Source organism: Trematosphaeria pertusa (assembly GCF_010094035.1).
Source record: "Trematosphaeria pertusa strain CBS 122368 unplaced genomic scaffold BU26scaffold_20, whole genome shotgun sequence".
Classification (NCBI taxonomy): domain Eukaryota; kingdom Fungi; phylum Ascomycota; class Dothideomycetes; order Pleosporales; family Trematosphaeriaceae; genus Trematosphaeria; species Trematosphaeria pertusa.
The window spans coordinates 731,454-757,433 of NW_022987231.1; the positions used below are offsets into that span (position 1 = coordinate 731,454).

General features: G+C 56.6%; 14 protein-coding genes across 14 annotated transcripts; 9 read left to right on the forward strand and 5 right to left on the reverse strand.

Annotated features, from left to right (window-relative positions):
- Positions 1-21: 21 nt before the first annotated feature.
- Positions 22-1,846, forward strand: BU26DRAFT_495053 (multicopper oxidase; the record flags this gene model as incomplete). The annotated part of the gene is made up of 2 exons (XM_033826206.1): positions 22-273; positions 326-1,846. 2 exons carry the CDS (start codon positions 22-24, stop codon positions 1,844-1,846), a joined length of 1,773 nt encoding a protein of 590 aa, XP_033677477.1.
- A 568-nt stretch (positions 1,847-2,414) lies between these two features.
- BU26DRAFT_524575 (MFS general substrate transporter) lies at positions 2,415-4,284 on the forward strand. Its single transcript, XM_033830317.1, has one exon. The coding sequence runs from the start codon at positions 2,494-2,496 to the stop codon at positions 4,090-4,092; it is 1,599 nt and encodes a 532-aa protein (XP_033677478.1). The 5' UTR covers positions 2,415-2,493; the 3' UTR covers positions 4,093-4,284.
- Positions 4,285-4,691: 407 nt separating this feature from the next.
- Positions 4,692-5,266, forward strand: BU26DRAFT_524576 (uncharacterized protein). The gene is made up of 3 exons (XM_033830318.1): positions 4,692-4,736; positions 4,834-4,896; positions 4,946-5,266. Exons 1-3 carry the CDS (start codon positions 4,734-4,736, stop codon positions 5,126-5,128), a joined length of 249 nt encoding a protein of 82 aa, XP_033677479.1. The 5' UTR covers positions 4,692-4,733; the 3' UTR covers positions 5,129-5,266.
- Positions 5,267-5,815: 549 nt separating this feature from the next.
- Positions 5,816-6,601, forward strand: BU26DRAFT_571142 (uncharacterized protein; the record flags this gene model as incomplete). The annotated part of the gene is made up of 2 exons (XM_033834108.1): positions 5,816-6,363; positions 6,421-6,601. 2 exons carry the CDS (start codon positions 5,816-5,818, stop codon positions 6,599-6,601), a joined length of 729 nt encoding a protein of 242 aa, XP_033677480.1.
- A 137-nt stretch (positions 6,602-6,738) lies between these two features.
- BU26DRAFT_524578 (uncharacterized protein) lies at positions 6,739-8,539 on the reverse strand. Its single transcript, XM_033830319.1, has one exon. It carries the CDS (start codon positions 8,205-8,207, stop codon positions 6,888-6,890), a length of 1,320 nt encoding a protein of 439 aa, XP_033677481.1. The 5' UTR covers positions 8,208-8,539; the 3' UTR covers positions 6,739-6,887.
- A 234-nt stretch (positions 8,540-8,773) lies between these two features.
- BU26DRAFT_439026 (uncharacterized protein) lies at positions 8,774-9,845 on the forward strand (the record flags this gene model as incomplete). Its single annotated transcript, XM_033824324.1, has 3 exons — positions 8,774-8,809; positions 8,857-9,688; positions 9,742-9,845. 3 exons carry the CDS (start codon positions 8,774-8,776, stop codon positions 9,843-9,845), a joined length of 972 nt encoding a protein of 323 aa, XP_033677482.1.
- A 180-nt stretch (positions 9,846-10,025) lies between these two features.
- BU26DRAFT_161750 (uncharacterized protein) lies at positions 10,026-10,831 on the reverse strand. Its single transcript, XM_033820146.1, has one exon. It carries the CDS (start codon positions 10,684-10,686, stop codon positions 10,207-10,209), a length of 480 nt encoding a protein of 159 aa, XP_033677483.1. The 5' UTR covers positions 10,687-10,831; the 3' UTR covers positions 10,026-10,206.
- Positions 10,832-11,676: 845 nt separating this feature from the next.
- Positions 11,677-13,828, reverse strand: BU26DRAFT_610312 (uncharacterized protein). The gene is made up of 4 exons (XM_033835989.1): positions 13,546-13,828; positions 13,268-13,376; positions 13,051-13,217; positions 11,677-12,999 (listed from the first exon to the last, which is right to left on the reverse strand). The coding sequence occupies exons 1-4, from the start codon at positions 13,726-13,728 to the stop codon at positions 11,821-11,823; spliced, it is 1,638 nt and encodes a 545-aa protein (XP_033677484.1). The 5' UTR covers positions 13,729-13,828; the 3' UTR covers positions 11,677-11,820.
- A 30-nt stretch (positions 13,829-13,858) lies between these two features.
- Positions 13,859-14,552, forward strand: BU26DRAFT_161755 (uncharacterized protein). The gene has a single exon (XM_033820147.1). It carries the CDS (start codon positions 13,998-14,000, stop codon positions 14,376-14,378), a length of 381 nt encoding a protein of 126 aa, XP_033677485.1. The 5' UTR covers positions 13,859-13,997; the 3' UTR covers positions 14,379-14,552.
- Positions 14,553-15,084: 532 nt separating this feature from the next.
- Positions 15,085-16,801, forward strand: BU26DRAFT_495070 (CDC73-domain-containing protein). Its single transcript, XM_033826207.1, has 2 exons — positions 15,085-15,774; positions 15,843-16,801. Exons 1-2 carry the CDS (start codon positions 15,163-15,165, stop codon positions 16,509-16,511), a joined length of 1,281 nt encoding a protein of 426 aa, XP_033677486.1. The 5' UTR covers positions 15,085-15,162; the 3' UTR covers positions 16,512-16,801.
- On the reverse strand, positions 16,772-19,554 carry BU26DRAFT_161767 (uncharacterized protein). The gene is made up of 4 exons (XM_033820148.1): positions 19,283-19,554; positions 19,200-19,231; positions 19,069-19,143; positions 16,772-19,011 (listed from the first exon to the last, which is right to left on the reverse strand). The coding sequence occupies exons 1-4, from the start codon at positions 19,380-19,382 to the stop codon at positions 16,894-16,896; spliced, it is 2,325 nt and encodes a 774-aa protein (XP_033677487.1). The 5' UTR covers positions 19,383-19,554; the 3' UTR covers positions 16,772-16,893.
- A 534-nt stretch (positions 19,555-20,088) lies between these two features.
- Positions 20,089-21,623, reverse strand: BU26DRAFT_439141 (N-acetylglucosaminephosphotransferas-like protein; the record flags this gene model as incomplete). Its single annotated transcript, XM_033824330.1, has 4 exons — positions 20,089-20,837; positions 20,887-21,100; positions 21,152-21,332; positions 21,388-21,623. 4 exons carry the CDS (start codon positions 21,621-21,623, stop codon positions 20,089-20,091), a joined length of 1,380 nt encoding a protein of 459 aa, XP_033677488.1.
- A 216-nt stretch (positions 21,624-21,839) lies between these two features.
- BU26DRAFT_438660 (WD40 repeat-like protein) lies at positions 21,840-23,557 on the forward strand (the record flags this gene model as incomplete). The annotated part of the gene is made up of 3 exons (XM_033824298.1): positions 21,840-22,412; positions 22,537-23,398; positions 23,448-23,557. The coding sequence occupies 3 exons, from the start codon at positions 21,840-21,842 to the stop codon at positions 23,555-23,557; spliced, it is 1,545 nt and encodes a 514-aa protein (XP_033677489.1).
- Positions 23,558-24,162: 605 nt separating this feature from the next.
- BU26DRAFT_438862 (uncharacterized protein) lies at positions 24,163-25,773 on the forward strand (the record flags this gene model as incomplete). The annotated part of the gene is made up of 1 exon (XM_033824311.1): positions 24,163-25,773. One exon carries the CDS (start codon positions 24,163-24,165, stop codon positions 25,771-25,773), a length of 1,611 nt encoding a protein of 536 aa, XP_033677490.1.
- Positions 25,774-25,980: the final 207 nt, after the last annotated feature.

A 25,980-nucleotide genomic window follows, 5' to 3' on the forward strand; every position in this document is an offset into this window, starting at 1 on the left:
TCTTGCGCACCTTGAGCAACCATGTATTCCCTTCCCATTCCCGCCTTCTACCTCGCATTCGGTATATGCTCTCTGGCCGCCCCAGTCCATGATGCCTCCTTCACACCCGACTACATCCTCCACATCACCGCCCAAAACATCGGCATAGGTGGCATCCAGCGCTACACCACCGTCGTGAACGGGACAGTCCCCGGTCCCGAACTCCGCCTAACCTCCGGCGAAACGGTCTGGATCCGCGTATACAATGACATCCCAGACCGAAACACTACGATAGTACGCTCACATCCCCATACACCCTATGCAAACCCCACTGAAAAAACTCCAGCACTGGCACGGCCTCGCCCAAGCAGTATCCCCCTGGGCTGACGGCACGCCCATGGTCAGCCAATGGCCCATCCCACCACACCACTTCTTCGACTACCGACTCGTTATCCCAAACGATACATTCGGCACGTATTTCTACCATTCGCACGTCGGCTTCCAGTCTTCCACCGCTTCCGGTGCTTTAATCATCGAAGACCCCGGAATCCCACCATACGCCTACAACGACGAGCGCACACTCATGTTCCAAGAGCTATTCAACTACACCGACGACCAAGTCGAGACACGCATCACCGCGGACCCACTCGTATGGTTCGGCGAGACAAACGGCTTTCTGGTGAACGGGGATACGATTTCGGATTATGGCGTTGTGGATAATGCGACGGCGAGGCTGAATACGATCGAGGTGGAGCCGGGGAAAATGTATAGGCTAAGGCTCGTGGGAGCGACGACGCTTTCATACGCCTCTTTCGCATTCGAAGGCCATGGCGGGCTCGAGATCATCGAGGCGGACGGGAGCTATACGACGCCAGTCTCGGTGGACGTGATGCAGCTAGGCGGCGGTGAACGCTACAGCGTCCTACTGCACACTAAGACCTGCGACGAACTCAGAGAGAGCGGCAAACTCGACTTCTACATGCAGCTCGAAAGCCGAACTAGAACGTATGTCGTTACCAATTACGCGCTCCTACGCTACCACAATAGCTGTGGCTTCCCTGAAAACGCCACTCATCGCTTGTCCACGACATCCTATCCTGCCGAGAAGCCTCTGGATCTCCCGCCCGTAATAAATGACTTCCTAAACCACAAGCTCGAGCCCCTCTTTCCAAACGACTGCCCCACCGCGGACGAAGTAAACCGCCGCGTGATCCTCAACGCCCAGCAGACCGAGAACGGGTACTATATCTGGCACGACTCAAACGTCTCCTGGAGCGAGACACCGGTCGGTTCACAGCCCTATACCACACCAACGACGCCGTACCTCGTTGCGCTGTACAACGATCAGGAAGCTTACCTTCCAGACTACGACGCAGCTATTGCGAGCGGGGGCGTGGACCCCAAGACGAAGACATTTCCCGCGAAGATTGGGGAAGTTCTAGAAATAGTTATTCAGAATATCGGCTCAATAAGCGTGCACAATCAAACGCCTGGCGCTCTCGAAGCACATCCCTGGCACGCACACGGTGGGCACTTTTACGACTTAGGCAGCGGTGCGGGCGCGTGGTCCGCAGACGTCATGGAGGCTGGGCTGATTGGTAAGAACCCCGTTCGGCGCGACACCACGATGTTATTCCGGTACAACGAGACGACCCAGCCCAACGAGAAGAGCGGATGGCGCGTGTGGAGGCTGAGAGTGGAGAATGCGGGGGTCTGGATGGTGCATTGCCACTGGCTGCAGCATATGATTCAAGGCATGCAGACGGTGTGGGTTTTCGGGGATGCGGAGCATGTGCTTAGGGTTGGTAGGCCGGAGGTGGAGGGGTATTTGGCGTACGGGAGAGACGTCGTTGGGCGGAGGTCATAGCGAGGCAGCCAGTGTTAGCGAAATCGCGAAATCTCCCCGAAGCACTTCAGGATCTAGTATACAACGTCCGAATCTCCAACATCTTCACTTCTGAATTTTAGTATAATGTGTTCCAAAAGTCGATGACACACTTCAATAGCTGGAGGAGATCCAGGCCTAATTCCTCAGCGGATCGGGTGCTCAACGCTGTCCAGTCAGCAGGAAAGAAAAGCCGTTTGAGAATATCTGGGGAGCCACCAGTGGTGGAAGCTCGAGCCGATCCGTGGTCGGAACCATGCGCATGATGCGAAGAATTGCCTAAGCCTTACCTAACTTGTACGGGCACCCACCAGTACCCCATTCTTCCCCAGACGAATATTTGTGTTGAGCTTCTTTGAGCGATGGGTACCGTCCGATCACGGTATAGCCCGCTGGAATTGTTGAGTGGTGCCCACCTGGGCATTTGAGTCCGGTACCGCGTCATAATTCGCTCGAATATTGGGATTCTGAAAATCTTAAGCATCCAGTCGTTAGCGGAATGGTACATAAACGAGCGCATCCTGCTCCTCGTATCCCATCTCACTTCTCACCAACTTCCTCGACTTTCTAGTCACGTGCACTCTCCCTTTGCAAAACTCACAAGCAACCACAACTCCTCAATCTGCAACATGGACGCCTCACGGCAGACCAGCAGATCGACATCAACTCTCGGGGCCAAAGAGGCCACCGACGAGGTAAACCTAGTCCGCACCGTCACCACCAACGAGCCGGTGCTCGTCAACGGCAAGCGGGTCCTCCGCGAGGAGGATGCTTTCGAGAAGACCGCCTACGCGTGGTCAACTAGGAAGAAGTGGATTCTTCTCACGGTCGTGGCTCTTTGCCAGACCTCGATGAACTTCAACGCCGCCATCTACTCCAATGCGGTGGAGCACATCAACACGGAGTTCGGCATCACCAACGCGCGCATGGGCATGGTGGCTTTCCTCGTCCCATATGCGTTTGGTTGTGAGCTTTGGGCGCCATGGTCCGAAGAGGTGGGCCGCTGGATCATCATGCAGCTATCCCTGTCGGGCGTCAACGTTTCCATCGTCATCTGCGCCCTCAGTCCCTCTTTCGCCGGCATTATCGCTGGCCGCGTCATCGGTGGTCTCTCGTCCGCAGGCGGCTCTGTCACGCTGGGCATGGTCGCTGACATGTTCGACGCCGACTCTCAACAGCATGCCGTCCTCTGGGCCTCTCTCTGGAGCTGTTTGGGCGCCGTCATCGGCGGCATCTGCGGTGGGCCAATCCAGCAATACCTACCGTGGCGCTACAATTTCTGGATCCAGCTCGCATTCAGCGCCGCCACACAGATCGTACATTTCATCGTCGCCAAGGAGTCGCGCGCTACCGTCATGCTCGACAAGGAGGCCAAGCGCTTGCGCAAGAAAGAAGGACAGGACGTCTACGGCCCCAATGAGGTCAAGACCTTGAAGGAGCGCTTCCCCGCGAAGGAAATTCTCAAGACGTTCTGGCGCCCATACGAGATGCTCATGTTCGAGCCTATTGTGCTCTTCCTGTCGCTACTCAGCGGTTTCGCAGATGCCCTTATTTTCTCCTTCTTCGAGAGCTACGGGTACGTGTTCGCGCAATGGGACTTCACACCGACCCAGATCTCTTACGCCCTCATACCCCTCGCCCTCAGCTACTGGTTTGCCTACCTCTCGTTTTTCCCTGTGGTCAGGCGGCATAACCAGCGACGACGCAGCGGCGAAACCCTCAGCCCAGAGACCCGACTGTGGTGGCTGCTCTTTCAGGTCGTGCTGCTTCCTCTCGGACTCCTTGGTAGCGCCTTCGTCGCAACCGGTCCTCCCCTTCACTGGATCGGCGTCCCCCTCTTCTCGGTCCTGATCGGAATGGCGAACTACTCCATCTACTACGCTACTGTCGACTACATGGTAGCAGCATACGGAGAGTACAGCGCCAGCGCTACTGGGGGCAACGGCTTTGCTCGTGACTTCCTCGCAGGCATGTGCGCCCTTTACACCGGCAAGATGTACCACAGCCTCGGCATCCGCAATTCGCAGCTCTTGCTCTTCGGTCTCGCTGTTGCTTTCTGCATCCCCGTCTGGATCTTCTACTACTTCGGTCCACAGATCCGAGCCCGCAGCAAGTTCGCCATGGAGCTTGCCGGCAACAAGGAGAAGAAGGCGGCGACGAAGGTCGATGCTATTCAGCGGGACCGCGCTCACCGTGGCGAGGTCGAGGAGATCAAGGAAGAAGCATAGACGGGTTTCGATAAGAAGAGGGGAGCATTGGGACAGGTTTAATGAGAATGATGATGTTGATGACAGTGTGCTTCAGCCCAGATACCCCTGGATTTGCATCTGAGGTTCATGAACCTTGGGATGATGGAACGTATTTGTGAAGCGGCGCGAGACGAGCTCGCGCTTAGGGAAAATGGATCCGCGTTATTAATATACCGTGTCTGCTCAGATAGTTACTTGGTTGTGAACTAGATAATGAAGCCTTCTTTCAACGCGTTCCCCGTATGGTTGATGTGATCCACGTCGTGGGCTAACGCAGTGGGTGCGAGGCCGTGAGAACTGTCGTAGGTGCGAAAACTGCGAAGTGAATGATACATGTATCGATCGGGCATATTGCGTCCTGAGGTAGTGAAAGACATGAAGTGGCCGGTGAGGGTGAGCCCCGAAGACGCGAGGTCGCATCAAGCGCGAATCCGACTAAGCAGGAAGCGAGCCCCCACTGCGCAGTGCCAAGCCCAAAATTACGCCCCAGACTGCGCGACACCTCGAACTTCCGCGCACCTGCAGGGCCTTCAACATCTCCTCGATCCGACCGTCGGCTGCCGAACTCAGAATCGACCGAATACCTTTCGTGCAACACCAAGCCAGCGGCGACAAGCAAAATGGTGCGGAAATATCCAATGCCCTCAGCTCCATCGACCTCAATTGAACGGCTCGCGTGGCGAGAGTATCAGAAACCTCCTGCAGTGCTAACACCACCAGGTTCTCGCCGTCGACCTCCTCAACCCCACACCTCAAGCCGAGGCCAAAAAGCACAAGCTCAAGGTGCGCCGATGCCCGACCCCCATCCTCCCACCACTAATCAAAGAGTTAGCAACTCGTCCCCGCGCCGCGGAGCTTCTTCATGGACGTCAAGTGCCCCGGCTGCTTCACCATCACGACCGTCTTCTCGCACGCCAATACCGTCGTCGTCTGCCAGGGCTGCTCGCAGGTTCTGTGCCAGCCTACCGGAGGAAAGGCTCGTCTCACAGAGGGTTGCTCATTCCGGAGAAAGTAGGGGATTGCTGGCTGAGGAGCGAAGGAGATAACATGGCATGAATGGGTACATACAGGAAATGAAATTCTAGTTGGACCCTTCCACCTGAGTGCCAGTCACTGCATTATCTAGGAAACAGGCCACACGCCCGGGCTCGATATGGATGGTAATCATGATTCCACCGCATTCCCGAGTACGCTCAAATGCACTACAACACCCGGATGCAATATGCGATAGGAGAAGTCGATCTGACGCACTTTCACATAACAGTCCTGGTTGCCAGTACAATTCGGGGCTATTTGAATGTTCGATCCGGCGTTCACTACTGTTACCTTGTCGGGTTATCCTCTCCGCTGAGTCTAGCAGTACTTACCCACCTGCAGCTTCGGATTCCCCCCGTCTACAATGGGAGGAACGTCATATCTGACAGCCCTGAACCTAGAACGTCCAGAAAAGTAGCGACGATGCTCAGCATGACCGCATCCGGCCTTCCCACCATCCCGGAACGGTCGGATGCTTGGCACCGCCTGATTCCATTGTTCACACGTCAATTCCTCGCAGACTCAGAATAACAACATGCGTAGTATCCTCTATTCCTCTTCATCTCCGAATAATCCGCTATATTTTCTTCTCGAAAATCATATCCAACCCTCCACCAACATACGCAACCTTTTCACATCCAAAAACCATCAACCACCAACAACCACAATGCCCTTTGACCTCGCACACAACCTCACCTCCCACCACCTAATCCCCCAATCCACCGACCTCCGCCTCAACCCGCCAGAATCCTACCTCTACATCCAGGACTTCCTCATCATATCTTGCGGCGTGCTCTACGCCCTCTGCTACTTCTTCTACATCCTCCGCACGTATGACGATAGATATATTGCAGGGACACCGCTCTACCTGGCGGGGACAATGGCGTACGAATTATACTACGCGTTCGCGACGACGAGTACCAGAATGGAGAGGGCTGCCTTCCTGGCGTGGTTTGTGATGGATGTTAGTTTCGCAGCGGTGGCAGTAGTGTGGGCCTGTGTGAAGGGGAGGAGGATCAGGATGGTGAGGGGACTAGTAGGGGGTGTGTTGGCCGGTGTGGTGATCTTGAGGGCGTTGGGGTGGTGCTGGCTGGATGAGAGGGAGCAGGTTACAGCATATTGGACCGGGCTGGTTTTGCAGCTACCTATCGGGTGGGCGTCTCTGTTCTTGCTGCTTCGACGTGGCGACACGAAGGGCCAGTCGCTTGAGATATGGTGAGTTGCGTAGATTTTGCTTCTGCTCGTTCCTCGCGTGCTGATGGGACGATGCAGGATCACGCGGTATCTGGGATGCCTCACAGCATATGGTGTCTTCTTTTGGCGGTACTTGAATGCGCCGAACAACTGGAAATATGTGGGAAGCTGGTGGAGCATCTGGACCATTATTGTGACTTTAATACCGGAGACCGTGTATCCGTTCGTGTACGTCCTGGGTGTATTTGAAGGAACATAGCAAGGTGAAGGTGGGATGAATGTGATATCAATGCAAGCGTGTGTAGCAGAATGCATGAAACGACTAAATTTCAATGTTTATTCGATGCGATATCAGTATGGCTGTGTGCAAATAGGGGTATATAGAAATTTCATGATCTTCCGACACCCAGCATGCACCGATTTCTACGCCATACCACGCCGTAGTCCTTTTGATGCCGCCTAGTTATTTATGCACGCCCAGTAGCGTAACGCCATAAAACTTAGAAATGCTCTTTACTCCAAATAGCAATTATCGCCCTGACACATTATATCTTCCTAGGGGTTTTCGAGGCCCTGGGACTCCTCGGGACGAGACCCTGACCCTGCGTCTTCATCTTGCCCATAGCGTTCTGAACCTGCTGTTGCTTTTTGGCGACATGGTGGTAGCGGGTTTCAACTTGATCTTCGAACTCCTTGGCAAGCTTCCTCTTCTTCTGTCGGGCATCTTTGGTACGCTGAATGATATCGGTGAATCGGCCAAGGAACCAGTCACCAGACTCTTCCCACTCGTGAGTCGGTAGAGCGCGAAAGAATTTGCCCTGGTCGCCCGCATCGAGGCTCTTCCATACGTGCTCCAAGCGTTCCGCGAGCGACTTATGAAGCATATCCTCCGAGAGTGGCTGAGGCGCGCCGCGGGGCACAGTGTCGAAGTCTTCGTTCTTCAATTGATCGTAGCTCATTTCGAATAGAGTCGGTTGGTCGTAGTCCTCGATAGGGCAGGGTGGGGGTCCACGAACGGGCGCTTCTTCAACACGCTGGTGATGAGAAACAGGCTCCTCCTTCGGTCGAGCCGCGGCGTGTCGTGTGAGAGGTGCAGATGGCTCGGTGGGATTAGTAGTGAGTGCACCTTGAGGACCTGAGAGTGGCCGTGCACCGCGGTGAGGCAGAGGGTCAGCTTGCGCTGGAGGCTCGCAATGGGAAACGACATTCGCTGGTGCAGCGGTCTCGCGGGTAGACTGACTATAGGTCGGCGGCTGGCTAGCGGGTGGCATAGTAGCATTGTTATGTTGGAAAGCCCCTCCGCGCGCAGGGAGGTTGACATTCGACCGTTGCTGGTCGCGGATACCGGCGGCCTGTTTGACTGTATTGGATTGCTTCGGCATCGCAGGCTTCGCCTCCGCCGCACTTCGTGGACGCTGAGTCAGCTGTTGAACGGTTTGGCGCCCTAGCTGGCCGTTACCGGGAGGCCTTCGAGGTGAAGGCGAAATGGCACGTTCGTCATGGCGACCGTCCCACGGTGGCTCCTGATCTGCAGCCCAACTGTCAGGAAACCCATCCGGTGGTCCAGAGGTGGTGGTTGGGTAAGAATTACCATTTCCCAACGCACCGACCTCCTGCAAGAATACCTCTTGCCGCGCACGCGAAAGGTCCTGGATCCTATAATGCTGGACAAGGTCCTCGAATGATGGATGTTGTGCGTACTCGCCGTCTTCTTCATCATCGTCCCCGTCCTCGGACTCGTCATACTCATCATCGTCGCCGCCATCTTGAGCATACTGGCCTTGGTGCTGCTGGCTGTCCTCCACTTGCACCACGGATTGATTGTTCGTAGTCGTATCGAGACTTTCGGCATCCGTATCGAACATATCATGTCTCTGCCCTACCTGGCCTTCACCGGAGCGGCGCCGTTGTTGAGGTTGCTGCTGCTGAGGCGGAAGGTTGGTGCTTCCGCTGGCTTGCCGGCGCGCTGCAGTATGCTGCCGAGCTGGGCCTTGGTGGCTCAATGTCGTCCGTTCAACTGGCAATTTCAAGCTTTCGGCGCCTGCTCGTCGGCCGGATCCGCTGGGCTGGCCCATCTGTGGGCTATTTGACCTCCCGCCACTCTGGATGAACCTGTTCATGACGGGTGATCTTGCGCGCACCCTACCGTGCGAATCGGGGATTTTGAGGGCAGTGAGTGAAGGCAGCACGCGTCATGTGCGAAAGATGCTGGTAGAGTGTTGGAGCTCGAAAGGGAAAGCACGATGTATGTTCTGATCTAGCCGCTTTCGACATAGCCTCGGCTCACCGCAAACAGGCTAGCGTGTCAATGACGATATCTTATCTCCATTCACTCGCTTTATGTCCATTGCCTCCTCCATGACGCCCGTTCCGCTCTGCTCTCAATTGCCGTCACCTTTCACTGCATCTGGATATCATCGCATCCAGTGCAATGGACGTGTGCCACCTCTACAAGCTCCCGAATGAGGTATGCGCCGCGTGCACCCCCTATCCGATACCTGCTAACCCTCCCAGCTTCTCCTCCACATCCTGGCGCCCATGCCGACGCCCGCCCTGCTTCCTCTAACTGTCCTGTCGCACCGCGTCTACACGCTCGTCCTGCGCATCCTACATAACCGCCTCGTTGCCGCCGCAGACCTAGAGTCACATTCCGTGCTCCTCGAATGCTTCCATCCCTCCGCGAAGCTCACCGAGCCACCGTTCTTCTGCACGTATCACGGCACTGATGGCCTCAAACTCTACGATGGTTTTGCTGAGGATGACATGAACCTAGCCAGAAGGTTGGGCGAGATGCGTAACCTGTATTCGAGGTTTCGGCCGTATCGGCGCGAGCTTGAGACTGGCGGGAGGAGGGTGCGCGGACCGCCCGGTGACGTACCTGGCAGCAGGACGTATCCCGGGACGGCGAAGGAAAAATTCACGGGCGAGGCTGTGAGGCAGATAATGAGCCTAGATGGGCATGAACTGTTCACGCAATTGGTTGCGCAAACCAACCTAGTCAAGCTCGGCCCGCGTCATGGCTTGTTTACGTGCTTCGTTGGGATTGAAGAAGGCGTCGTGAGGGTATGGCGTGAGTGGTTAAGGAAGATGTCTGCCAAGGAAGAAGGAAAGCCTACCAAACAGCAGCAAGAAATTGTAGAAGAAGTAGGCAAGGGGAAGGAACCCGTGAGAGAGATCTCAGAAGATAGGCAGGGCGTTAATGACGAGCGGATATTGTGGGTCAGTCCGGCAAAGAATACGGGTGTAAGCTTCCATGTCAGGGAGAGGAAACTGAGAAGAGATATTCCCATTTTGGTCAGAGCAGACGAGGAAGATATGCCAGTGAGCTATGAGATCGAGTACGATGGTAAGTATCCCTCTCGTTCGATCATTTGATTTTAGTACTAATCCAGTCTCTAGAGCTGTTCATTCGCACATCGCATCTCCTCCTGATGCTGGAGAAGTCTATGGTTCAGGAAGACAACACTTCCGGAAAAGCAGTTGTCTTCGGGTCGTTCGGATAAGTTTTAAGCCGAAGTAAACGCAATATGAAGGACGCTCGGCTTTCCGAATAATACTACATATGCATACGCATGCCGACTAACATATTAGTCCGGACTTTCTATGCACAACGAGGTTTTGCGCAATCCGCTGGAGCATATCTCAATGAACAAATACAAGGAAATTATATCCAAGCAAATCCACGTCTTTAGCGACTGGTGAGGAACTAAGAAACGAAGCGCTCCATGCGCACTCAAGAAGGAATGCAGCAAAGTCCAAAGAAAAGCAGATGATACTTAGGTTCCTCTTTCTTGAGCTTCAATCGAACCTGGTGCAGACTTGTCACCACTTCCTCAGCCGGCGGTCGGCCATCAGGACTCAGTTTCAGCATCTTGCGAACGAGCTCAGAGAATCTGCCACCAAACCGCCTCGACTAGAAAGCTGGCGAAGCCAGGCATCCGTCATATCGAGATTGGCATGAAATGAATTGTCTCGGTCAGGCATCATGCCTTTCAGTAGATCGAGTCGGCCGAAGAGGACATATGCTATGTCGGGGAAGATGCATCCAAGGGAGAAGACGCCGCTTGCTCTTCCGTTGGGGCCCCATTCAGCAACTTCTAGCGCGAAGTATCGAGGTGTACCGCGTCCTTCAGTGTCCGTCCGACTTGCGCTTCGGTCCGAAAAATCCGTGGAAGTTACGAAGTCCGCGATAAAGATGTTTTCTCGGGTGATTAGGATGTTCGACGACTTTAAATCCTTATGTTTGATCTTTTTCCATGTATATAGACAAGCGCTCCAGCTAGGCACCCGAACAGAGTCCACAAGCGCTTCGATCCAGGCTGGATATTGTATTTCCCCGGACATTGGCTGGTGTGGCTGGGCGAGCCCTTGTTGTTCGAGGCGGAGATAGCATCGAGCATCTCAAGCTCTCTCCAACTGTCTCTACCCAAGGAACTCACTACCTCGTCCTAATAGACATGGTAAGGGTCAGGTAGTAATACAAAGAGCGTATCGTAATCGGAGAGAAAGTTTCCCAAGTCGCACACTGCAACAGGCCAAAGGATGATGCCGATAATGCGGTCGTGGACGAAGGAACTGACAATATTTATGATGTGCCGATGTCTAGACACGCGCTGCAGGTTCTTCATCTCCGTTTTGAAGGGGCGGAACTCGGTTTTCCGGGGCGGTCTCCTTCTCTTGACAGCAGCAGCAGTCCCTTAGCACCTAGCTTCATGGACATCACCCTGGGCTCCTCGTCCAAGTTACCTGCCTATTTGCAGAGGAACAGTTTCATCGGGCGCGAACTCAACATGGTTGTCCTTACCGGTGCCGGTCCACTCGAATGCCCGATCGAAGGGGTCTTCTCTACTGGGTTCCAAGTCGGCCGGTCAAGAGTAAAAAAACCGCGCCCCGCGTGAGCTGGAAAGCTAGATCTCGTCAGTTGGCAGCCCGTCAGCATATCGTAGTCCACATACTCTCGTTACTACTGAATCAACAACCGCTTTAGTGTCCATGGCCGAGACTTACAAGGCTTGACAGTCTTGAATAATCCTAGAGCTAACAGGGTATAACATAAAAGCGAGAGTGTAACCTGCCTTTTGAGCACGCTAGATCAGATGTTCTCATGCGATCTCATGGCGGAGCGTGCTCTTCGCGTGATGCTCTCAGCCTCGTCAGCTAGACGAAACCATGTCGATTGAAACTCGGATATCGTTCAGCTTTTGATAAACTTACGCGCAATGGCTTGTCCTAGAGGATTTTACAGGCCACCTTTATCCAGTACGCAACTCAGGATCACCATGCAGTCGGGGTAAAGCTCTCATTCTGAAGTGAACATTTAGAGGAACCATGAGCCAGCAAAGCAAGATATATTACAACAAGAAGAGCCCTATTACACCTCCAGACCACCTGCCTCTACACGAACAGGCAAAAAATCCACCCCAACGCCTCCCTCTCATCCTCTCCACTTCTAGGTCCTAGTAGGTAGTCTGCTAAGACTTACAACAGACCGGCAAGCGCAACCACCACACCCCCAACAACACCCGCAGCCTTCACCTCCCTCGGCACCGCGGCGCCCGTGAACTCCACAACACCCGTAGTAGCCGTAGGATAATACCCGCCCGTGCCCGCCGGATACGTAACCAGGCTTGTCTCATACGCAGCACAGCTCGTGCAAACCGGGGCCGGCGTATACGTATACGTGTAGGTCTCCTCCTCCACCTCAATGCTGGTGTGCACATGCGGCGTGGGCGTCACATACGGCATCGCAGAGTACTCTGTGTATACACCCTCGAAGCACTCAGTCTCCGTAAGTGTATGCGTTTCGCATGTCTTGCAGGGCTTGACAACGGGCGGCATGTATGTTGTCGGTGTCGAGTCATCAACGCATGTGGTCGTTGTCACGGTGACAAAATCGGTGGAAGTGTAGGTGATGTGCTCGCTAGACATGGCGCAGACGTAGCAGGGAAGAGCGGAGGTCGAGACGTCGTAGATGGGGCGCGCTTTCGTGGTGCAGGGCACGTATTCGGTGGCGGAGTAGGTCACTTCGACGATGTATTCGACACCAATAATCCTGGGACCCGTAGGGCAGGAGGGCGTTACGTACGGTGGTGGGGAATAGGTAGGGTGGCCACCGGGAGGGTAGTAGGTCGGGGTGGCGCTTGCGTTTCCGTAGGGGACTGAGGGGAGGTAGCCGGTAGGATACGGAGTCGGCGGGTGTGAGTAGCCGGTACCGGTAGGGCCATCAGGGGTGGTGCCGTTCTTGGGGTAGCAAGTTCCATCACCCTTAGGAAGGCCGGACTCGCACTTGCAGCTTAGAGAGCAACCGTCGCCGTTGAGGATGTTGCCGTCGTCGCATTCTTCACCGAACTCCTCGTCCCAGACTCCATCACCACACTTGGCAGGAGTGGCACCGCGGGAGATGATGTACGGAAGGCCAACCGTGCCGTCACCGAAGGTCTGAGAGCCGACTCCCAGGATGTCTTCCGCGATAGCGAGAGCCTGGAAGCCGTTGGTGCCGACGGAAGGATACGACGAGAAGGCTTCGTGGACGCTACAGCTCCAATCCGAGAGAGACTCATCATCGAGAGAATCCATGGCACCGGAGGTCGCTACGAGGTGGACTTGGTTGTAGCAGTCCAAGTTACCGCGGACCGTAAAGTCACCAAAGTAGGAAAGCTAGAAGATCTTAGCGTGAAGGTGTGTGTAGCGGAAGCAACGAGTACTTACAGCCTCTACCTTAGCGCTCTCCTCGTCCTCGTAGTAGCACGACAGAGCGAAGTACAGGCCAGTCTGCGGAACGCCAGCAGGCGTCGTTCCAGCAGCGGCAAACTTGATCGAATTGTCAATGAGCGTCTTCGCCTTGCCCTGGTTGAAATGATAGGACGGATCGGTCCCTGGCCGAGTTAGCATCCATACGGCGTCCTGGACTTTTTCGAGCAGGTACCGATCAAGATGATGTTGCCGGTAACAGCAGGGCTCCACACATCCCTCGAATCCTCAAGAAATTTGATCCTGCTGACGCTTCCGCAGCTCGGGTCGGGGACGACAATCGCCTGCAAAGGTGGCGGTACACTTAGCAAATATCCAAAATTAAAGAGGGGGAGGGGTTGGAGTTAACCCTAGCATGTCTTCGGTCTTTACCTGCCGAAGGCCTTTATGAAGAGCTTTCCAGAGGTAAAAGCCGAGGCATCATATCCAGAGTGTGTACCGCAACCTACGTACCTTGTACTTGGCGAAGTCCGCCGTGGTCATGGCGGCCCATTCCTCCTCGGTGACAGTTTGGGTGGAGAAGCCGAGCGCTACAGCTTCATCGTACTCGTCGTAATCAAGGCCCTCCAGGAAGAGAAGGTCCTGAGCTATGGCCGAGGCGGCGAGACCGGCCATGAGTCCGAAGGAGAGCTTCATTATGGTAGTTGGTGTTTGAAATAGGCAAATGAATGTGGACCCTCAGAGAGGGAAGCAAACGAATGACTGATGAAATACTAGAGATTAGCAGTAAGGAGAGTAAACTTGCTGGTGCAGAGAAAGAACTGAAGGATGCATAAACAGGCTATATATCCACCAGAACCCGGATGCTGCTGTCTCCGAAATAGACAAGCACCGCCACGGACAGGAAGTATATTCATGATGACGGTGGAAATTAGTTCCTGTAGTCGCTCGCATACCGACCGCATATGCCAGTAACCGTCCTATACGAAGCGTACTTCGGGGGCGGGAAAGACATAGGCTGTAGAAATCATTCGTTGTACCGGCTCGTATGTCTCTCCATAGTGTTTACTTGGCAGGGGAACTGTCCAGCCACGCGTTTACAGTTAGCGAGAACGGACGCCGTTGGGTCAGCTTGCCTCGTGATGCTTGGTTGCCTATGGTCGGGAGGTTCCGATATGCTTTTCAGCTCTAGCTCAGCCCAATTGGGCACGATGTTGAATCCCCGGTTGACCCCGTCTTCAACACCATTAAAGACGAAAAAGACAGGTGTCCGAATGGTCCGAGTTAGAGGCTATTTGCGGCTCATCCTTTGTGCAACAGTCATAGTCGTCCAACTAGTGCATTGAGTCGGTCCAGACTCCTCTTCTCACTACATTCACCATTCTCTTGGATATCTCTTTGTGCCTAGATCCGTGTGGCACCTCGTCGCTCACAGGCTTCCTGTCTTGGACCGCATTTCGAATTCCAGTGGTTGCCACACGTGGTAGGCAGCGGTCACTTTTCCTTACGTCTGGACGCTGTTCCGGAGATGTTGACGCTCAGCCGCAGTCTTGGAGTCTGGGCAGCGCGATGTTCGTGACGCACAAACAGCCACCACGACGCAGGTCGGAGAAGATATTCGCCCATGCTGACCCAATCCCCTGAGCGGACTAGACTAATGGAGATGAAGTTTTCGGCAAGAAGATGAAGTCGGGACATCCAAGTGGATGCGGTGACAAAAATAGAAGCGCGAAGAGAAAGAAATGAAAGGGCTTTTGGTTGTGCATCCTCCTCGTGAATCCGATTCCATTGAGCTTCCCATTGACAGCGGTTCGAGATCCATCGCTATCCGAGCTGGGACTCTCTCATGCTGCCTTCACAGCGGCGGCGCCGACACCGGCGACGGTGACGATCCACATCGTGCTTTCCGCTCGCATCTCCAGACCATTGGGTTGGCGAAGCCGAACAACACGGCATGGAACCAATATCTCCATGGCACGTGAAATGCGTGGTGGATGAAGACCAGGCACGTCCCCAGTCTTGGCGCGCTCTCCACCGAAAAGTTGAGCCTATCAACCACACCTCCAACCCCATCGCAAAGCCCACCCGCTCCACGCTCCAAACCTTGCTCTCCTCGCCCTCAAATCCACCATGGCGACCTCCGCCGAGCTCGAAGACCCGCTCTACAACCTCCGCCTCAGCATACGCGACTCCAACACCCCCATCCTCACCACGACGCCCACGCCCTCCGCCCCCAGCGACACCGTCGACGACATCGCGCACGCAACACACATCCAATTCAACCATGGCGCGCACCACCAATCCTTCGACATCAAGACGCCCACGCGCTTCGCCCCCGACGACAAGCCCATCGACCTGCGCAGCATCTACTTCGCTTGGCTGAACAAAGACGCCCAGGTCACCGAGTACTTCGCCGCGGTCCAGCACCTGAACGAGGAGCTGCCGAGCGGCGCGGGCGGCAGCGTGCAGAACTTGAACTTCGCGCAGAAGATCGAGCTGATTGCTTGGCTGAGCGGCGAGACGGAGAGTAGCGAGAGTATTGCGCCACTGGAGGGCGCGGATGCGGCGAGCGCGGCGGCCGGCGATGCCGCGGCGATTGCGGGCGGGAAGGGCGTGCCCATGCAGAAGACGGCTGGTGTGGGCGGGGGCCAGAAGATGGTGGATGCGAGGCTGTTGCAGATTTATGATGGGGAGAGGAGGATGGGGGATCATAATAGTGTGTTGAGGGGGACGAAACCTATCGTATGTCTACGTCCTCTAACTATGTATGAGGCAAGATGAGCAAGCATGTGCTAACAAAAGCTCGACAGGACTTCTCCATCTACCGCAAAACGGCCGCGACCTTCCTGCGCTCGCGCCCCCCCTCCACAAAAGAACCCGCTCCCGCACCCCACCCCCCGCTCGTCTCCGGCCTCCAAAAGAAGCCCTCCTCCCGCCGCCTCGAACAACCCATCATCCTGCTCTCTCCATCCGCATCCTCCCTCCTCCGCATGTCGAACATAAAATCCTTCCTCAGCGACGGCCTCTTCATTCCGCCCAACGCCACCGACACGCAAACCAGCAACCTCCTCCAACTCCAACGCCTCCTGCCCTCCATATCCTCCTCGCCCCTGCGCTTCATCCTCGTCGACTCCACCTCGCTCTTCAAGCCGCCCTACTGGTCGCGCGTCGTCGCCATCTTCACCACCGGCCAGCCCTGGCAGTTCAAATCGTACAAGTACCCGAACCCCGTGGAGCTGTTCACCCACTACCCCGGCGTGTATGTAGGCTGGGAAGGGGAGAATGAGCCGGAGAACGTGAAGAATTGGGGACGCGGCGTTATGAGTGTCAAGGTGGATAAGTGGACGGGCAGTGAGAAGGGGAGGTGGAGGGATAGGGAGGTGGTGGAGAGGATTTGGGGGCGCATTGAGGAGGGGATGAGGAGGGGGGGTTGGACTAAGGAGGGCCCGGGAATGGCCGGGCAGCAGGCGGGGAGGTAGAGAGCTGCCGATGTTCGCAGTGTGTAGATTGGGAAGGCGGATGGGATGGTGTCTGGCGTTTGTAGGCTGCATAGCGCGGTTCGGTTTGGCTCGGTTCGGTCGGCTTGGATTGTTATACCTCCGAGAATCGGCGTTCATGTTCACAGCTTTAGGAGTTATATCCGCATGTATTAGAACAAATGCAGAAGAGAGTAGGATGAAAGTAGATCAACGTATCCATTAGCGCCGAAGCTCGATATCGTAGCATGAAAGGAGAAAGGGGTTCTGTTCCGCAGATGTACATTCCAGATCATAACTCATGTCCGCATCATCAATGAAACCGTACATAACTTTTCCATCACCTCCTGCCATCAGGAGTTGCCTTGTCTTGCTGCCACATGTCCTACCACTCCAGCGGCTCCTTCAGCACCTCGCCCCTATTCGTCTTCGGCACAGCCGCCGCCTCCACCTTCACCGGGCCCTTCCTATGCCTCGCCAGATACCCGCTCCCATCCAGCCACGGCCACTCCCGAGTCCTCTTGCCCTCATGCCTCTCAATCTTATCCACGCTCCCCATCGTCAGCTCAATGTCATCCAGCCCATTTACAAGACAATGCTTCCTGAACTGCTCGACCTCAAACTTCGCTAGCTCGTTCCCCTCTGCATCGCGAATAACCTGGTTCGGCAAATCGACTTCGATTCCCTTACCTGCCTTGGCAACAGCAGCGATACGCTCGAGATCCGGCTGCGAGTCGATGCGGATAGGCAGCATCCCGTTCTTGAACGTGTTGTTGAAGAAGATGTCGCCGTAGGAAGGCGCAATGATGCATTTTATGCCGAAGTCGAGGAGGGCCCACGGGGCGTGTTCGCGCGACGAGCCGCAGCCAAAGTTGGGGCCTGTGCAGACGAGGATCTTGGAGTCGCGGTAGGGGGCCTTGTTCAGGATGAAGTCGGGGTTTTCGGTGATGCTGCCGGGCTCGTAGCGCCAGGCGTGGAAGAGGGCGGAGCCGAGGCCAGAGCGCTTAATTGTTTTAAGGAATTGCTTCGGGATGATGGCGTCGGTGTCGATGTTGGCGATGTCCATGGGGGCGGCATAGCCGCGTAGAGTCTCGAATTTGGGCATGCCGGCGGAAGCGCCTACTGATGATGAGGATGCCGACGGGTGCGAGACAGGGTCGGCGGGCGCGTCCATGATGCGGTCGAGATCCTCATCGCTACCGATATCCTCCATATGAGCATCGAGCTCGACCTTTGGTGATCCTTTAGCCGCAGCCATTGAAGGAGGCGCCAGTTTCCGGACATCAGCGAGGTTGCCAACGATAGCAGCGGCAGCGGCCATAACCGGTGAAACGAGGTGGGTACGGCCACCAGCACCCTGTCGGCCTTCAAAGTTGCGGTTTGAAGTCGAGGCGCATCGTTCACCAGGCGAGAGGATATCGGGGTTCATGCCAAGGCACATCGAGCAACCAGCCTCTCTCCACTCGAAGCCAGCGTCCGTGAAGATCTTGTCGAGGCCTTCGGCTTCTGCTTGCTGCTTGACGAGGCCAGAGCCAGGAACAATCATGGCGCGCTTGACATTCGGCGCGACTTTCTTGCCGTCGACTATCCGTGCAGCCGCTCGCAGGTCCTCGATACGTGCATTTGTGCAAGACCCAATGAAGATCTTGTCGAGCGGGATCTCCTGCATCGGCGTACCGGCAGTCAGCCCCATGTACTTCAGCGCACGTTTGCAAGCGTCCTTTTTGACCTCGTCCTGGAAGTCGTCAGGACCAGGGACCACTCCGGTAATCGGAACAACATCCTGAGGCGAAGTGCCCCAAGAGACAGTGGGCGCGATATCCTTGCAGTCAATGTAAATCTCATGGTCCCACTTGGCATCTGCATCCGAATTCAGGCTCATCCAGTAGCTTACGGCCTTTTTCCACTCCGGGCTGTCGACCTTGGGCGCTAGTGGCCGGCCCTTAAGGTATTCGATGGTGGTCAGGTCTGGCGCAATCATCCCCGCTCTTGCGCCAGCCTCGATCGACATGTTGCATATCGACATGCGGGCCTCCATGCTCAGACCGCGGATAGCCGATCCGCAGAATTCGATAACACTCCCAGTGCCTCCAGCCGTTCCGATGACTCCGATGACGTGGAGGATGATGTCCTTGCTGCTGACTCCCGGCGCCAGCTCGCCGTTGACCTGTACCTTCATGTTCTTACTCCGCTGGGTGATCAGGGTCTGAGTCGCCAGGACGTGCTCCACCTCACTTGTGCCAATGCCAAATGCCAGCGCGCCAAATGCGCCATGTGTAGATGTGTGGCTGTCGCCGCAGACGACCGTGGTGCCGGGCAGAGTGAAGCCCTGTTCCGGGCCGATGATGTGCACGATGCCCTGCCGCTTGTCGTCGAGGCCGAAGTATGTGAGATCGAATGCTTTGACGTTCTCCTCGAGGGTCATGCATTGCGTCCGCGAGTCGGCCTCTTCGATGAATTTCTCGGTCGTGGTGAGGTTTTTTCGCGACGCGGTGGGGATGTTCTACGCCGGGTTAGTATGGCATATAGACGACTGCGCGATCTGAGAGCGGCAACGTACGTGATCTACCGTGGCGAGCGTGCAGTCCGGTCTCCGCACCTTCCGGCCTGCGTTGCGGAGGCCCTCGAATGCTTGCTGTGTGTCGTGTGAGCGCCTACCCTTGCCCGGTGCTCCTTCCCAAACTTTCTTACCGGTGATGTCACTTCGTGGACAAGGTGTCGGTCTGCGCAGCTGTCAGTGGGGTAGTCGGGGGCAGCGGCTACAGCAAACACACCGATATAGAGCAGGATTGTGCCGTCTTCCTTCTCGTCGACAATGTGGTCCTCGAAGACCTTGTCGTACAGGGTCTGTGGGGGTTTCACGGCAGACGGCATTGCGGCTATCTGGGGGTTGCGTAGCACGAGTGGGTCAATTGGGAGGAGATGTGACGGGGGGGGTGCAAAGCAGTGCAGGCAGACAAGAGAAGAGAAATTTCAAATTCGGAAGGCTGCGGCGGACAGTGAGGAGGTGGTGGCATTCAAATAGCGAGCTGGCGGCGATAGAGGAACAAAAGCTCAGGCCCGAGATCGGAGCGATGGGGCAGTCGCGAATGGGCGGGCTTCTGATGACACGGCCTGTCTCGGCTAAGGGCCTGGGAGGCCGCTGCCCAGGTACCGACGCCGTACTGTGACCGTACAGTACTGTGATAGCGGTGCCTAATCTCGCAGGCAATCCATGGATGCAGCTAGAGGCCGCGCTGCCGGGGGGTGTGGCCCAGGTGAAAGCGCGCCATCTCGTACCCCGGTATGACGTCCGGCCCTGCTTTGAGGGGTCCGGTCGGCTGCAGCTCGTGCCCCGCGCGCTTGCCAGCTGCCAGCCCCGCCGGCCGCGCCTCACACATCAGCGCCTCTGCCCTCCCTCCGATTGGGCTGCACACCCTTGGAATGCACCACATACGCACATCACCGTCGGCTTGCGCGCAGCTGCCGGCCGGTCCCGTGACGTCCGGATGCAAACCATGCATCTTGTATTAGTACCGCGCGGTTCCCCAGCATCGTGCCATCGTCCACGGGTGCGGTGCATGTGCTGATCGCTGCCCGCCTACCAGTTGTCGGCCGTGAAAATGAGCAACGCCATGCGATGCCGTATAAGCAGCCCCAGGACCCCGAAGGCCGACTGAAACGCCAATAGTCCTAATGCAAGGCGGTCCTCCCGCATGGGCCCGAACCAGACCAGCCATAGGTTGATGATGGTAAAGTTCGAGCATGACACCACTTGCCCGTTCTCATCGCTTTCAACGTCGAGCAGCCGAAGCCGGTGCAGTAGCTTGACACTCTCCGCTATCGGTCGGGCCAGTGGTCTCTTGAACTCCACCCGCGAGCATTCTAGCAGCCCCGTCCGTGCATTGAAGTGCGGCAGCCGATGTCGGGGGCAAGGTACAAGATGGAACAGCTGCGGCGCAGAATAGACGAAGTTGAACCCCTGAGGAAGGAGCAGCAGGATCAGCGTCTTGCTGAAGTGGCCGAGAATCCCGTCGACGGCGAAGACCATGCCTGCGAAGTAGCAGTACGTGTCCCCAACGAACACCCTAGCGGGGTACCAATTGTGCTTCAGGAGGGCTAGTGACACCCCAATGAAGGGGAGCAAGAGATACAGGGAGAACAGATGCGAATCAGTGGCTGGGTGCGGGTACGGTGTGAAGGGTGAGAGGTACAGGACGTCGTTGACCACTATCAGCACCGCAATGACCAGCGATTGGGCGACCTCGATGCCGTTGATTCCGGCCAGGATGTTGATACTGTTGGTAGAGAACATGGACAGCATGGCCATGTAGACGTAGTACAGCCAGCCTGGACGCTCATTAGCACTGTCTGACAGAAACATGGCTTAGTCTCGTACCCAGGTCGAACAGTTCCCCAAGGTAAGGCCTCAGAGGGATCGGGACAACCATCTGAGTGACGCCAAAGTCCACAAAGTAGACGATGAGCATGGGGATAGCGGCGATGGCCGGGATGAACAGCTTGTGCCGCCATCTGATGTCGAACAGGTCGTCGCCAATGCCCAGCAGCGCGATGCATTGGAGCGAGAGGATGGCGGAGAGGTACGACGCCAGCTGGTGGCTTTGTTAGGGGGGAGGCACGGATTCCGGCAAGGGGCGTGGTACCTTGTTGTGAGGGAACCTGTGGAGGAGCCTGCCCGTCTCCACCTCCTCCAGCTCTTTGATGACATCGCGATTGCCGCCGCCGGACGTCGCAACGACGATGTCCTTGTAGAAGGGCCACGGAATGAACATGATTAGCGTGAAGAGATACACCACGGCGCACACGGCGCCCATGGTCTCAGGGCTGCGTCATGTGAGCCGCTGCGAATTAGGAAGTCGGAGCTGGCCCTACCACGTACATTTCGGTCTGCCTGAGCTTGCACAGGTCTCTGCCCTTGAACCCCCGCCGCATGAATGCACCGCCCAGCCACCGTATGAGCGCATAGCAGGACGCAAACGCGAGGCCGCTGAAAGCAATCGACGCGACGAGCGGCTCGCCGTCGGCGCGAGAGAAGGTGTTGGAGAGGATCCCAAAGCACGCCAAGGACAGCGCCAGCAGCGAATAGGCCTCCGTCGAGCTGAGCGCGGCCGCCATGCTGGCCGAGTGAAGGCAGGCAACCGGATATTACGAAGGAAGCGATTGTGTGCGCGCGTCTGCGATGCAAATGGGCAGAGCCTGGTGTCCAGCCTGGTGTTCAACAACGGTGTCGAATACGCGGTGCACGCCCGCCAGGTGTCCACTTCCAACCTAGGCCCGAAACGCGCGACGGAGCCAGCCCAGACGAGCGAGCAGCCGCGCATTGACAAGAGAATGGCGCCCGACCAGCACGCCCAGCACCACCAGCACGACCGCATCCAGGATGCGCTCGACCAAGTGACGCGTCGTCTCGTGCGCCCGGCTTTCCTCTGCAACTTGACGCCCTCGCGCCTCCCGAGCCAGGCGGCGAGCAGCGATTCCAGCCTCTCGCCGCGCAGCCCCGGACCCACCCACGAAGCACGGAGCTTGTTTGGCCCGCACGCTTCGCACCGCCGTCCTTCTCATCTGAACCAGGTCGCCGTCATCTGGGACGATGCGCTGGAGAAGGCAGACCTCGTCGCGCCGCTAATCCTAGAGCCGTATGCCGACGGCAGCGCCCCAAGCGTAGAGCCCGTCGTGCGCAAGTCCCTCGAATCGCACTTTGTCGGCGCCCGCAAAATGGCCTCGGACCGCTTCCAGACCTTCTCGCACGGCCACCAGGACCTCGTGCTGGCCGTCGATTTCAATTACTTTGGCACGCGCATGGTGACGGCGAGTTCGGACCACCGCCTCAAGGTCTGGGACAAGAAGGACGACTCCTGGTCGCTTGTCGAGAGCTGGAAGGCCCACGATGCTGAGATAGTCGATGTGAGTCGCACCACCCTTTTATCTAATCTTCAGCCCAGCCCAGCCCAGATCCGGCACCCCGGCATCTGCATGCCCGATTTGCCACACCAGACCGCCTCGTACCGTGCCTCCTAACATCTCCCAGGTCAAGTGGAACGGGCCTTTCATGGGCGAGGTGATCGGCAGCATTGGCGAAGATGGCCGCTGCAAGCTCTGGCAGGAAGATGTCACAGAGGTTCCCATGTCAGGAAACCGCTTCAAATTGATCACAAACCTCGGCTCGCAGACGAATGCGCCCTTCATGTCCCTGGACTTCAAGAACATCATGCAGGAGACCTGGCTAGCCCTGATTACTCGTGATGGCCTGCTGACCGTCTACGAGCCCATCGACCAGAGCAGCCTCAATGAGTGGGATCTGATCGCGGAGCATTGGGTGTGCGCGAGCAATCCTCCGGAGCGCCAGGAAGAAGTCGGATTCAAAGTCGTGTTCCACAAGGAGAAGCTCCCGTGCTGGACTGCCATCATGGCCGGCTTGGATCGCAAGTCCCTCTCGCTAGCAGTCGCGGCCATGAATACCGTTCTCATATTCCGCACCGACAAGACCAAGCGTTTCTTCAAGGCAGCCGAGCTGAAGGGCGCTCGACAGATCATTCGCGACGTAGCATGGGCGAATGGCTCCATGCGAGGACACGATGTCCTGGCAACCGCCAGCAAGGACGGCGCCATCCGCATCTACGAGGTGTCAACTCCTCGTTCAGACAAGTCCACCACGGCCGGAAACTCGTCGGGTTCAACTGCTACCGAGACAATTTCCTCTCCACAGCCGGGCAAGTCGCGGAAGAATACGGCTTCTGGCATTGGAGCCGGACTAGCAGCAGCGTCAAAGGCCCCGGATCACACTCAAGATAACGAGCAATATCCCGGACGCATTCGACAGGTCACGAAGCTTGTGGACGAGCTTACCAATCATCATGGCGCCGTATGGCGTGTGGCATTCTCGCAAATGGGTATGTCCGTTCTTTCCGCCTACTGGAGCGTGTACTCACAGTTGCGCAGGCGATTTGCTCGTATCGACCGGAGACGATGCTTCTATTCGCACATGGAAGAAGGTTGTTAACGGTCATTGGGCTGAGTATGCCGAGATAGAAACAGCCCGCGAGCAGTAGACTTCATTTGTTCCGATTTGGTTCGGTCCGGTCGGCGTTCCGGATAGGGTCGGTTTCTCGTGGCGGAGTTTATGTACAGTGGCCATTCTGACTTCCACCCGGCGTCGAAGTTCCTTCACCCTAGATACCCTCGAGGAGTCCTCGACATGGCGACGCCGGGCTCCGTTCCGCGCGTTCGCGCAGCGCCTCTTAATGGCATAAAGTCACAGCTGATGGTGTCATTCTTGCGCTCCTACCGTCACCTCTACGTGAGTTCCACTTCTTCCAACTAATTCACGATTCCTTCGTCTTTTGCGACACTCCCATTTCGTTTCCTCATTCGTGGAATACGATATTGTGTTCCTTTCTCGCTTTTCTTCGCTACATGCGTCAAGCCACATTCCATAAGCCCAACCATCTCCATGCCAGCCATTCCGCATTCCAGCTCCGCTCTCAACCTCGAAATCCATTCAAATGCGTCTCCATGATCCTACATCATTCATGCTTCGACGCTTCTTATTTCACACAGCCCAAGAGCGGCGTCATTCGCGGTCAATGCGGGTCTGGTTGTCAGCAGTACTTCAATGGAATCGAGCCAGACGTTTCCCGCTAACAAGAGACACGCCATGCTATTCAAACGCCGCTCCTCTTCGCAGAATTTAGCCACAGAACAGACTCATGCTCCTAAATCCGGCCATCTCTCGCCGAGTAATGCCTCCTTCTCAAGCTATCACACACCTGAAACGATCGAAGAAGCCCTAGCACTTTCGGAGACGCCTCCACGACCTCCTCCGCACCGTATCATAAATGCCTCGCATATACGACAGCCTCTTGAGCGTACGCAATCCTCAGAATACTATCTGCATATTTTGAAGGAGCCTAGGAGTAGGAAAAAGGACCCCGCCACGATTCACACCGATGCCACAGCCACCCAACCCGCTTTCGAGAGCGACGCATTCGCGATTCAAATGCCGACCACACGCGAGCCGGTACTGGTGGATCAGCCAATCTTCAGCGCGAAGTTGCCGTCACCCTCGCGAGATCAGGTCGAAGCATATCGGACGTACAAGCAGAAGGCACAGCAGGTGCGGGAAAGGAACCATAGCGAGGGGGTGCGCGTGCCGTCGAAAATCGTTTCATACGACTACGCATATACCGCAGACGCTGAACAGCCTCCGCCTCTCGAGCGACATGTGAGCCTGCCGGGCAGCCCACCGCCGCAGTTCTCACCCGCGGGTGCCTTCCCAATAAGCCCGCCACTAGCACAGCACGCATGGACGCGGTCCAATCACCCCGTTCGAATGCAAGGCTCGCGGTCTATGAGCGACTCGAGCGGCATCACCATCGCACGAAAGCCCGTCGGCCTCGGAAACGTCGGCTCCTCCTCTCGCCCACGATATCAACACGGGGACGCAGATACTGGCGCCGCGCGCTCCACGCCATCCACCCGCTCATCGACGCCCACGCCAACGAAGATCAAAGTGCGCCTCAAGCCTAGGACCACCGACCCCGACCGCCCGCAGAAAGAGTCGTGGTGGGGTCTATACAACCGCTCGCCGCAATCCTCGACCGACGGCTCGCGCTCGCCCAGTCCAACAAAGCCGCCCAGCTTCGCCTCCGCAACACCCGCCGCTACAAACACAGTCTTTGGATACAGAAGCAACGATACTACGGGCACACCAGCGCGGACAGCGCCTACGACGCCCAAGAAGGCGCCACCTAAGCGCCCGCTCACCAGTCGCTGGGCCTGGCTCAGGCCGGCGGGTCCTCGCATCACTAAGCCCGCTGCGACTCACGATGCACTTGCTGCAGCTGCAAGAGCGACTGCGTATGTCGATCCTTTTGCCCTGCACGCAACGCCCGCGCCCACTCATCCCAGTACGCCGATCGCATCGCGACCAGCCTCGCCGAAGAAGCTCGCTCGTGCCGCTCCACCCCCGCCTCCTAGCAAAAGCGAGAAGGGTAAGTTTGAGACTGGGTTCGCGCAGATTACGAGCCTGATATCCATCATACTGAGGGTGTGCTTGTTGGTGTATGCGCTCGTGGGCTTGTACTTCCTGCTCGATGCTATCCGGGAGGCTGTCCACGCGCTTGGGGCACCCTTTAGAGCGATGAAGATGGTGGCAGGGTGTGTTTGGATTGGATGTGCGTGGGTGGCGAGGGTGCTGGGTAGAGGGTGGGAGAGGTGGGGGGTTAGGATTGCGCTGAAGGGCGGTTGGAAGGGGCGGTGGTGGTGAGGGAGCTCGTTGAGGCCGTGGCGAGCGCTGGTCCTAGGCTCGCCCGCTGGCGCGACGGGACGCTGCTGAAGCAAGCATAGCATCTATACGGTCGCATGCACCACCAAGCAACAATCAATATGAGCCCTAAACCTATGGTTACAGGGCGTGGTGGATAGCAAAGCCTACAGCAGGCGCCAGCGGTCGGCGCTATTGGCCGTACTGAAA